Source organism: Acipenser ruthenus, chromosome 3 (genome assembly GCF_902713425.1).
Source record: "Acipenser ruthenus chromosome 3, fAciRut3.2 maternal haplotype, whole genome shotgun sequence".
Classification (NCBI taxonomy): Eukaryota; Metazoa; Chordata; class Actinopteri; order Acipenseriformes; family Acipenseridae; genus Acipenser; species Acipenser ruthenus.
This window is the reverse complement of record NC_081191.1, coordinates 77,790,024-77,802,809: the sequence shown is the minus strand read 5'-3', so window position 1 is coordinate 77,802,809 and position 12,786 is coordinate 77,790,024. Positions and strand designations below refer to the sequence as shown.

General features: G+C 36.6%; 1 protein-coding gene across 6 annotated transcripts in view; it reads left to right on the top strand.

Moving 5' to 3' along the window:
* The window catches only part of ctnnd2a (catenin (cadherin-associated protein), delta 2a), a 326,927-nt gene that overhangs the window by 171,910 nt on the left and 142,231 nt on the right, over positions 1 to 12,786 (top strand). For all 6 annotated transcript variants that reach the window (XM_059017244.1, XM_059017243.1, XM_059017247.1 and 3 more), the window contains 3 exons: positions 4,040 to 4,074; positions 5,887 to 6,003; positions 12,411 to 12,583. In XM_059017244.1, coding sequence (XP_058873227.1) covers positions 4,040 to 4,074; positions 5,887 to 6,003; positions 12,411 to 12,583 — 325 coding nt within the window. The remainder of the gene's footprint in view (positions 1 to 4,039; positions 4,075 to 5,886; positions 6,004 to 12,410; positions 12,584 to 12,786) is intronic.

Below are 12,786 nucleotides of genomic sequence, written 5' to 3'. Positions count from 1 at the left end.
CTCCTGCCGAAGCATCGGTCCGTTTGTGCTGCAGAAACGACTGGGTTCAGGAAACAAAGCGACCACCTCTAAAGGTGATGTGTATTCGAGGTTGGAGTTAAGTATATTGAAAACTACAAACCTTCGAAGGTTCAGGACACATTACCGAAGGACGGTTCAAACCTTTGATGGTACTAATTTGCATAATGTACTGGTTTATTTTTGATTGAAAATCCTATTATTTTACAGGTAATCCATATAAATGGAATAAAACATTCACATGTAGTTTAAAAATATGTTATTTAGAACAGTAATCATGTTTTTATAATTTAAATAAAAATAAAAATAATTTTTCAGGAATAATAGTTGTGACAATCATAGCATGCTACCTCTATTTTCTTATAAATATAGCCTAAGTTATAGGTGCAGTATATACCCTTGATAAACATTAATGAGTAAATTAAATACACTGCTTCAAATTTCAAACTACCTCCTTCAGTCGTATTTATCATAACTAACATTACAGATAATTATATTGGTTTTCAATATTGATTTCAGTTTTAACTTCATACAATATGGGTGAGCACCAATTATGTATACTTGGTACTTAATATTGATATCAATTATGTATAAGATGAAGTCCAGATGTTTGCAGAAAACATGGGCATCAATATGCATTCCAGGAACTACACTGAACTGAGCGGGGAGATGAATAATATCAAACTACAAAGAATAACGCTTACAACATCACATCATATGGCAAATTATCATGTATATGCACACAATTGAATGTAACAGCACAGCATTATTTTGAGTAGTAAAACAACAGGATGAAATACAATTCTTTCTTTTTTTTGAGTTTCTTTACAAATCGACATAAAAAAACACTTGGTCACTGGAAATGCTTGTATCACATCACTGCACGAAACACTTACCTGGAATAGGAGAGAATAGATTACTGTATTTGTGTTGCAAGGTAAAGCTATGCATGTGTGTCATCATGCAGCCATTATGGTCAAATGCTACACAGTGTGGCAATCTTTCACTATGGTTAACCAGGATACATTTTCAAAATGTTTTATTCATGAAGGTATAGACTACCATCCACTGCTTGGTCCAGATGTGTCATTATCACTGAGCCCCTTCACAAAATACAGCAATGTCAGACCAAGCAGCACCACCCACCAGCCTGACTGCTTTGCAACTTCAAAATAAAGACCTTTTCTTTGTTAACACTGAACAGAAAGTCAGGATTTTATAGACAATGACATTTGTATTTGTAGCATGTCTATTGGATAAAAAATGGATTCAGAAGGCATGGTCATTCTGTAATGTAACATAGATTCTGATCAGACACGCTCGGGAGGCGAGTATCCGCCAGGGAGTTCAAGTGTGCTGTTTCATCCCTCCTCAAAGGCAGTCGTTCAGAAACTACTGTGGGTCTCTCAGCTTCTTTATACTTTTTTGTTTAAATCTACAATCACAAGAAAAAGAACAAACAAAGCAAAGGAATCCTGGGTATGACAGAACATTCTCTATGGGAATTCCATTTCACTGACTTTCTTGTTACTCAGAAGCTAGGGGACCGTCTGAAACATGAGCAGAAGGCATTTCTGTGTGTGGGTGTGTGTAGGGAGTCCCATAGTGTGCATCCTATGGTGGTGTGACAGATCATCTAGTTAGTTAAATGTTAGTTTGTTTTTTAGATAAAGTATTACTGCACTCCTAGGTGCAGCTTCAACTTGACTACGGGCTTTTATAAGTAAGAACCCTGAAGTACATACCACAATACTGTAAGTGGTATTTTGGCTGTAGTAATAATTGCTATATTTACTTTTATTGTATTAATGTGGTCATCTCTAAAGATTCAAAAGTGTTTACCATTTTGGACACATTTATGTAAAACCATAGTGGTTTAGTTATCTAACCATGTGTATTACGCGCCTACACTTAAGTATAAAAAATACATCACTGTTATTTAGCATTAGTTTGGAGGCATTTACATAGGACTGGTATTGTAATTTAAATATATCCCACTGCTACAGCCTCAGGTAACATTGCCACAGCTTGTAAAATAACAGTTGGCTTACATTCATTTACATATATATACACATAGGCCAGTAGTTTATTAGTTAAAATATACCTCATAGTAAAGCTTGATGACATGGCATTAGAAAATCGAAATATCAAGTTGTCCATCATTGTAATAAATAATTACTTATGAGGCTCGGCTGGGACTTTGACATACACCTCTGTGACCTCACTGCTTGACAACTGTAATGCTCTATTTGCTGGACTGTCTAAAACCACCATCTGCACAATTACTACAATGCCTGAATTCCTACACACATCATAATTATTCTTCTCTAGCTTCCCGGAGACACAAAGGATTTATTTTTCCTGACCTATAATGCTGTGCATGTTATGGCTGGGACTCGTTCTGTCTTAATCCACCTCAATGTGTCAAGCTAGTCTTCCAAGCCCTTCTACAATTTCCTCTTACTAATAGATCATCTCTTTGCTGTTGTGCTTTTCGCTGTTATGCCACAACTTATTGGAGCAATGGCTATTAGTGAGGCCACTTTCTTGCTTGAACATGCTACAGCACTTCTTGTGTGTGGTCTGCTAAGGAAGTGTGTCTATTCAATTTTGAACGCCATTGCTCTTTATTTGAACTTTTGGAAAAAAATTATATCTGAAATTCATGGTTATAGTAAATTTTTTAATAGTTCTGATTATGTGAACCTTGATAGGATCCGCTTAATGTGAATATAACGTACACTGTCAACTTTGGAGATAAGAAATGACTCTTTCAGTTGAGAAGTGGAAATATGAGATAAAAAAGTACAGGTAAAAGTCATGTTTTTATATAAATTAAGCTGATCATATTAAAATGTATTATTATTATTATTTATTTCTTAGCAGACACCCTTAGATATCACATTATTTTTTACATACAATTACATAATTTTTTTACACACAATTACCCATTTATACAGTTGGGTTTTTACTGGAGCAATCTAGGTAAAGTACCTTGCTCAAGGGTACAGCAGCAGTGTCCCTCACCTGGGATTGAACCCACAACCCTCCAGTCAAGAGTCCAGAGGCCTAACCACTACTCACAAAAACTACTGTGCCTTCTTTTTAGGTTGATGAAGTAGTTTCTTTTGAAATTACTATAAACATGTAACAGTGCTTTGTGCAGAATCAGTGTATTTTTTCTAAATGCTATAAATAAATGTGCAGATTATCATTGTTATTTAAACAAGCTGGTTCATTTCCTCAGTCCAATAAATGACTCAATCATAACTTACAAAAATACTCAGAGTCCGACTCTTTAAATGCTATTGTGTTTTTCACATGGGTTTGCAAACATACTGCCCTGGTATTGTTCAATGAAGAATGTGAAATTAATGAGTGTTCATGTTTAAATATAGAGTCCTATTAACATATGGAGTTTGGTTTTCTCTGGCAATTCGTCACCCTTTTGTGTAAACAGAGAGAGGCCCACAGTATGAATCCTCAGCTACTCCATTGAGAAAAATCAATGGGAATTGTTGGTGTGATTTAGCAGCTGCCACTTGACTAAGGGTGGTAAATGACTTAGGTTCATGATAACATTCAGCCTGTAGAAGCTTATCCCAGCAGACTCTTTTTTACCAAATCGATTATATAAAAAATTGAATATTTTTTACAGAAGTTTCATTTCCAGATAATCCTTGATTATTACTTGCATGCGTTGAGCTCTGGACAGAATGGCTATTGTCATTGATCTCCCTGACAGTTTGTGAAATGTTAACACAGCTAGCTTTCATTTAAAAGGGTTTGGTTAAAGAAACACTTGGTGATAAAAAAGGGGGTCTTATTTTTATTATAGGAATTTTATATAAGCAGCAATGAGCAGCCACATTTACAGTTCCTCCTAAGTATGTATGTATTACCCCTGAATGTGCTTTTTTTTCTTTTATGCATTTTTGGAAACTATAGGTTGTGAGTATGTAAGGAGTCATTACAATATGATTGTATGTTTTCTAATATTTGTTGTTTCTTTTTATTGCAGTTCAACAGAAGAGCCATTTCGATGGAACACCCAAGGTAACCTTTTTAAATTATTTCAAGTTTGAAACTTGTACAGTATGTGACTAAGGCATATTTACATGAGCAAATCAATATCCGTGTTTGGCTGTTAAAATAGTAATACATTTTTCACGCTGCTCCAAATTGATATAAGTGAAACACTTTATTACATTTTTGATAAACATACTTATTAGTCATTTATAAGACTACTACGACTAATAATAATAATAATAATAATAATAATAATAATAATAATAATAAGAAGAAGAAGTAGAAGAAGAAGAAGAAGAAGAAGAAGAAGAAGAAGAAGAAGAAGAAGAATTATTCTTCTTCTAGAGTTGGCAAAACAATTATATTTATCTCGCTGTCTTAGATGATCATTTATAACTTTTAAGAAAAATATAGGTACACTAGTATGTAAGTTGAATTGGATGCGTTTTCTAATACATATTCAGAAATCCACATAACATCCCTTTTTTTCACTATATACAGACATTATGTATAGGTTATTTAATTTTTATAGAGCCATACAGTATGTTCGTCTCTGCATCACACATGCACGACCCTGTGTGTGTGTGTGTGTAAGCAGGGAAGCGGTAAGCTTGCCACAGCCGGGATTGATTGATGTCCGGGTAGGCAGGGACATGAAAGCCCACATCAATGCAGACAGAGCTGACAGCGGAGTCAGACAAGCTCCTGTTTGAATGTGCAAGACTGTTTGTTGTTTTTGGTGTGGGACAGGCTGGCAGGAGCCGGGAATAATCGTCCCAATAAACTGTGCATTCGAGTACATGCAAATTGTGGTGTCTCCTTTCTTCATTTTCCACGGTACACTACAATATTAATTTAGCCATTTTAAATCATTTTGGGAACAAAAATGCCAGTATTCGTTATAAGGTGAAACACAAATAACGTCAATTGTGTCCAATTATGGACCCCAACAACCACGTTATAACGGGATAGCACTGTACATATATATATATATATATATATATATTGCTATGTTATAAACACAATAATAACACACTAGAAAGCATGTGATTGTACTGAGATGTATTAATATAACTATGAGAAGAATATTGTTACAGGAATGTCATGAATTTGCTTATAAAGAATTCTATAAATGAGCTTGCTTGCCCATGTCGAAAAATGGCAGAAACACCTTATTACAAAAAGACAAAAAAAAAATTCCAATGATGAACCTATAAAAAAAAAAAGTAATCATTCACATACAAGTTTTAATTGTTTTTAAAATACCCAAAACTATTTAATGACAATGGTCAGTAGTTTGAGGTCAAATGTAAACAGTATTAAAAGGTCTTAACATCTGGTGGACACAGATACCAGTGGATTTGTAATAGTTTGCACAGTGCAATACAACAAGAATAGTGTAAACACAGTAAAGTAGCTGAAGTTGATTGAGATAAATAAATCAGTAAAATGTGTATTGGACAGATCATCTGAAGATACATCTTTTATAGTGCTGCTGTACTGCAAACACAATTTAATAAGATTCTTTGTATAGGGACTCGTAAGGAAGCTCCTTTGGTTTAAGTGTGTTTGGGTATGGTGGAGGAAGTTAATCCTCAGGCTAAAACCCCTTGTGTAAGACCTTATCCCTGTCAAGAAGTGTCAGTAATTGGTGCAGGCGCGAAAGCAGATAAGACAGGCTAGTGTAATTTATTTGTGATTGTGATCAGGGTGATAAATGCCTTTGTGATTTCTGTGAATTCTATATGGGTTTCAATGCCCTGCATGTCACTTTGTGTCCTTGATTGAACTTGGAGTTATGTTTAATTATTTGCTTGTTTCTCTGTGGGGTTTTTCCAGATGGTCAGAAGGATATTGAGGATGAGCTCACTACTGGCCTGGAGCTAGTGGACTCCTGCATAAGGTCCCTCCAAGAGTCGGGGATACTTGACCCTCAGGACTATTCTTCTAGTGAAAGTAAGCCTGATTCTCTTTTTTTACTGACAGTGGGTTTTATATATTTTACTACACACCAACCTTTGATTCTAAAGCAGTTTTGAAAATATTTTAGGTCGGTTACAAATCGCATCTCTGGTGGCAGACTGTAACATCTTTTGAAATTGTCATTTTATCGAACAAGAAGTTCCTTCTGATAGATACAATACTGAACTAGTCCAGGGCTCAAGACCAGACTTTTTTTGCCCTTATAAGGAATACAATTATTCTCATGTTACTTTGATAGACGGACCCATGGGGATCAAAATGCAGTAGGTCAGTGGCAGATCAATGACATATAGTTAATGTAAGTAACTGGGCAAGTAATAGACAAAATACAGGGTCCGGATACTTTATTAGAAGCAGTAGTTTAATACGGTACATATTATTTGCAGCACTAAAAAGAAATGATTAATAGAGCTAACAACAAATAACACCATACATTTGTTTTGACCATGGTTTCACTTTCATTAGCAATGGGGCCATTTTCAGGGTATCATCATAAACAACAACAAGAAAGTGAATAAGAGGTCATTTATTAAAATCTAACACGTAGTACTCACAGAGTTGTGGTTTATATTGTCCTAACCCCTTTATTAAATACATTCTGAAAATATTGGCCATATCCAGGGGCATGCCGTGACAAAATCTGCTGGGGTAGCAGAGTCAACACCCACCTGTCCCCCATCCAGTAACGCATCAGTGTTCTTCAGTTTATATTGTAATTTGGGGGGGAAATAGCAAAAGTTTATTTAATGTAATATACGTTTGTTTTTCGTTTTGTTTTGCAACATTGTACTTATGTATAGTGCTGTGATACAAAAAACTGACCGCAACCTATGTAAACATTCTGAATACAAAAAAGAACCAGAGCAAGGCTACTTTTTGAGTAAGCTGAATAGATCGATGCATTGGGTAGCTTTTTCTTTGATTTGTGCCATTTGCACAATGTAATGATTTGGAGCTTTAAATTAAAAAGCAACTCACCAGACTACTTGTATGCAAAATCCATTCTGCGTTCTTTCTTCACAAAGTGGTCAATCACATCATTGTAAAAGAAGTTCACTTTCAATTGAAATAATCGCCAAGGATGACAGCCAATCTTGTCCAGTGGTATTCCTGGAATAACTCGTGATCTGTCTGAGGGCAGAAAATGATCTTTCTACCGAAGCCACAGAAACGGGAATAGTCAGTATCAGGCAGGTCAGGGCATACAATTCTAGCATCCTGTCTTTAAGTTCATTGGTATGGAGAAATTTGAACAGATCACCTAGATGCTTTCCTTGGAAATCCATCATTGAATATATGACAACTAATTTGTTTTTTAACTGCACTGTATCAAAATCCCCCATACATTTATAAGGACAGTTTCTGGAAACTTCTGCTTGTAAGCAGCAAACTTATTTGGGTCTAGCAGTGAGAGGAAGGATAACCTCTCATAATCTTTGAATATGATGACAAGCTGATCTTGAATGTTGTAGAGGCGCTTGTAACGAGGCTGTAACTGTCTCTTGGGGTGGGGGAATCAATGACAGTTTCCTCATACACACGGTCAAAATTATCTTTCTCTGAATCAGTTTTTTTGGTAGAATTTAACATCATAAAATGAAAAAAACTACATTAAATGCTTCCAGCAGAAAACTGAACTCAAAACTGTTGAGGTGTGAAATGAATCCACTAGCAGAATGTACAGCATCGCGTTCAAACCTTTCTGGATTCTCCAGAATGGGCTGAAAAAACGCGTTCAACTATTGCTTTTTTCAAACACCATGCAGACTAGCCAAGAAGAGAAATTCCAGCATGTGGAAGGTGTCTTTGGCAGATTTCATCTAATAATTGTGTGCGTTTTGGGGACCTTGAGAAAAATGCAGCCAATCCTCCAAGATTGGTAAAAAAAATATTGCCCTCTCTAATTTTTTAAGCGCTTTGGGACAACACTAAATTAAGTGCTAGGGCATAACAGTGTGCAAAAAGTACTTGTGGTGTAGCTTGTTTCACACGAGCTTGCATGCCGTTAACCTGAAGCTCCATCGTAGCACTGTGCAACTAACTTGTTGAAGCACCAAGTCAGATGCACGTTTATGTTCTGTCACATTCACAAAATTCGAAAACTGTTCTTTCGGGCCATTGTCAGTCACATACCTGAAAACACAAGACAGTTGAGCTGCATTTCCAACATCAGTTGTTTCATCAACCATTACAGCTACGTACTTGGCTTCCTATACTTCTGCTTTTATTGCATCTAGCAGAACATGAGACACAGAAAAGATTAAGTCATTCGGAATCTTGTTAGGGGTACCCGAAAATACTGTGGAACTGTTTTTCTTTATTTCACCAATATATGTAGGACTTTTTATAATAAATAATGTATACACAGGCTATGTTTACATGAAGTCTTAAAATACAGCATGGAGGGGCTCCCAAGTGGCGCATCCGATAAAGGCACTCCGTGTCGAGTGCAGGATATGCCCTATAGCCTGGAGGTCGCCGTTTTGAGTCCAGGCTATTCCACTGCCGACCGTGGATGCGATCTCCCAGGGGGCGGCGCACAATTAGCCGAGCGCCACCCCGGGGGGAGGGCTTAGGTCGGCCACGGTGTCCTCAGCTCACCGTGCACCAGCAACCCATGTAGATTGGCCGGGCGCCTGCGCCAGAGCTGCGTTGTCCTCCGATGCTGTAGCTCTGGGTTGGCTGCATGGCGGGCCTGCAGAGTGAAAAAAAGTGGTCGGCTGACAGCACACACTTCGGAGGACAGCGTGTGTTCATCTTCGCTGCTCCCAAGTCAGTGCAGGGGTGGTAGTGGTGAGGTGAGCCTAAAATACAGTTGGACATTTGAAACTGGGAGGAAAAAGGGGTAAAATCAATTGCCGACTACTAAATTTAATAAAAAAAAAAATACAACATGGTCACAAACTTATGTATTGTGTGACCATTAAAGTGTGTGATATAATTTAAATATATTAAGGAAGTCTGGTCCAAACATATATTTTACAATTGTATATCTATATAATTCACTACAAAAAACAATAGGCCATGGTTATTTGTATTCCCCATACTCTACCTTGGTTGTTTGAGATGGTCAGTACAGGTAGGCTACTGTACTAAGCATGTCAGTAAATAAATAGAAAGCCCTGCTGTTTTTTTTTGTTTGTTTGTTTGTTTTTATATTTATGAAAAAATACTGAGGCTATTAAAATGCCACAATTCTGCTACTATTTCAAACTGTCTGACCTCTCGGGTAATCTGTAATCCAGAGCTGCTACATATACATTCCAGAAGATTACCGTACATTACTGTATCGCAAGCCTGTAGTCTGAAACCATGTGATATGGCTCATGTATATAGAACAGGATCTTTATTTCATGATAAAATATAAACATTTGCCACTTTTTCATGTTCATGTAAACATCCGATTTAAGGTGTGTAAGACAAAAGTATCTTGCAAGGCTATGAAGGTTCCTTTAAATAGTTCCACGCTCATTTGCATTTAGTCATGCGAAAGAGCATACTAAATGGGCTGAAATCAGAACTACATTTTAACACATTGTGTTGTAATAAAAAGCTGGTCCTGTCGAAATGTGTCATTCAAAAATTGCATGACAACAGGGTACCTGAAAATTGCTTTTGCATGTAAACTTATCCACAGTTCCAATAATGTTACTAAATCCTGTGGTTGTTCTTCAAATTTCTGTGGTGAAGTGGGCTTGTGTGTAGGTAGCACATTATAATTTTTGACAGAGGGAACATTGATCATTGGTCAAATTATACTTTAAAAAAAATATATTATTTTGAAGACACATTTACTAAATCTAAATTAAAAAAAAAAAAAGTTTTGGGGCATTTACAGGCATGTTTGTGCATGATTATTATTATTACAATTAAAAACCAAAACTTAAACAAGCACAGTAAATGTATCCATTGATTTTATATTTTCAGTTTACAGTGATATATTAAATCAGTGCTTGGAAATTCTGGCCTGTGATTGGTTAAAACCTCACCATAGGAGCAAAAATAGATTGAACTATTACCCTCACATCCTTACACCACCGGGCAATAGTCACCATCTGTCATGTGATTGGTTCAGATCACTGTCAGTCCCACCCCTTTTCAAAGGACCACCCTTCATTTCCACTCATCACAACAAGAGAAAATGGCTGAATGAAAAAACTGCTGAGCAGCGATTCTGTGACTTAACAGAAAATGAATTGCAAAACATACTACAAAAGAAAGAAAAAGACTTGCAGTAACTTCAAAAACATTTTCTGTTATTTATTTATGTTATTTAGTTATTAACTTATGCTGTATCAGCTATATTTAAACAAAATGCTGTAAAGCCATAAATATTTGCAACTAAAATATTTGGTTAATCACACCCAGAAAACCTCCAGGTCACCTGTTGCACTGGTAGTAGTATATTACTTCATTATATGTACAGCACTAAGATATTTTTTCATACCCAAAAAACGCATAATAAAAGGCAAATATTTATGGCTTTACAGTATATAAAGTCAGATTTACTATCCAACCTTGCCTCTCTTATTTTGACTGACTCCTATATTAAATATGTATTGCAGACTCTGCTCATAGTGGAAAAATAAATGACCCTCGGGAAGACTATTGTTACCTCCTGCGGCTTAGGGCATTATCTCTACCTCTCGGTAACAATAGTCTTCCCTCGGGTCAATAATTTCCCAATATAGCCCTCTTCTCCAGTCCATACTATCTATCTATCTATCTATCTATCTATCTATCTATCTATCTATCTATCGTTGTTTGCAGAAGTGTTCACCCCCTACCAATAATGTCACATTTTGTTGAATTACAAATAATTTATGCACAGTTTTTTAAACAAACTTTTTTTTCAAAGCTGTAGTGGTTTCACTAAACACTGTTATATGAGGAGGAGGTTAAATGTCAGCAAAACTTGCAAAGAAAATATACAAAATGAAATTTACTGGTTGCATAAGTATACAGCCCCTTAGGTCAGTACTTGGTAGAAGCACCTTTTGCAGCAATTACTGCTATGAGTCTTTTTGCCCATTCTTCACGGGAAAATTGCTCCAGTTCTGATAAGTTTGTTGGGGATCGTCGATGGACTGCAATCTTTCCATAAATTTTTGATTGGATTCAAGTCAGGACTTTGACTGGGCCACTCAAGAACAAGAATTCTCCCCTCTATCCTGACAAGCTTCCCAGTCCCTGCTGAAGAGAAGCATCCCCATAACATGATGCTCCCACCACCATGCTTGACAGTTGGGATGGTGTTGACTGGGTGATGTGCAGTGTTGGGCTTGCGCCAGATGTAACGCTTGGAATTTAGATCGAAAAGTTTATTTTTTGTCTCGTCTGACCACAAAACCTTTTTCCACATGTCTGCAGTATCATCTACATGATTTTTGGCAAACTCCATACATGCTTTAAGATGAGGCTTTTTGAGTAATGGCTTCTTTCTTGCCACCCGTCCATACAGCTTTGTGCAGGGACCGGCTTATTGTTGATGTGTGAACACTGACTCCCTTCTGGGAAGTGATCTACAATTTTAACCACTTTGAATACACACAGGCTGAAACCATTTCACTAATTTTGTGACCTGTCAAACAAATCATTTGCACCTGAGCTGATTTAGGGCTGCAGTAGCAAAGGGGTTGAATACTTATGCAACTGAGATTAATCTGTTTTTCCCTGTAAGTCTTACTTATTTATATTCTGTGTGCATTTTTTTAAACTTTATCATTGTGGAGTAGTTTGTGTAGATTCTACATGTAAAGTCTAATTTGAAAGCGTCGTGGAATACGCTCAGGTGCCAACAAAATGTGAAAACTTTGCAGGGGGTGAATACCACTACCTTTTAAAATATTTATGTTAATGTGGATTTATGAACTATACATACTTTGCAAAAATATACTGCACAAGCTGCTGCACCATACACTCTCATGTTAAAATATTATGGAGGTTGTAATTCAGTAGGCCTTACTGACCATTAAGGTCCATTCATAAAGCATTAACACCACCATAATTGCCAGGGCAGAGAAATGATTTATGAATATGGCACACTTTTATGTTTTATGGATACAACCTTAATATATTTTGAAAACTTTGGTTCAACATTATTTGGCAGCCATGGGTTTAGGATTTTCGAAATGGTTGGTCACTTGGTCCTTTTGAAGTGAACATTTTATTATACTGAGCAGATATTATCCTTATGTTTCAGAAATGTTTTCAGTTCCTAGCTAGAAATTCTCCTGATTTACCTTTTATTGCTGTCCTAATTTAGACAGCCAGTAGCACGTGTGTTCAATAATTCCAAGCTTGTCTTGATAAATTATTTATGCAGTTTCTGCTTCACTGAAGTCTGCTTCACTGCCTGTTCTAAATTACTTTTAACACAGGACCGAGTCTCCTTTCCCAGAGTGCAATGCAACTCAATTCCAATCCAGAAGGGTCTTTCCAGTACACAGCCAGCTATCATAGTAACCAGACCCTTGCCCTGAGCGATTCATCAGCATCGCAGTTCCCTACACGCAGTGGTCAAGTTGGAGGTGCAGTTCAGAGCTACAACCAGGTAGGGATAACGTCTGATAGTCTTGACAGTCCTTCAGTCTGCTTCTGTTAATTGATTTAATTAATTTATTTACTAAAAAACTGCATACAGTAATGTGGGCACAAGCATGTTTAACAACTTTAAACACCCTGATTTAATTTCAAAAGCGTTCTTTGAATACAAAACACATAGATTAATTCAGCTTCTATTGTCATTATAATCCA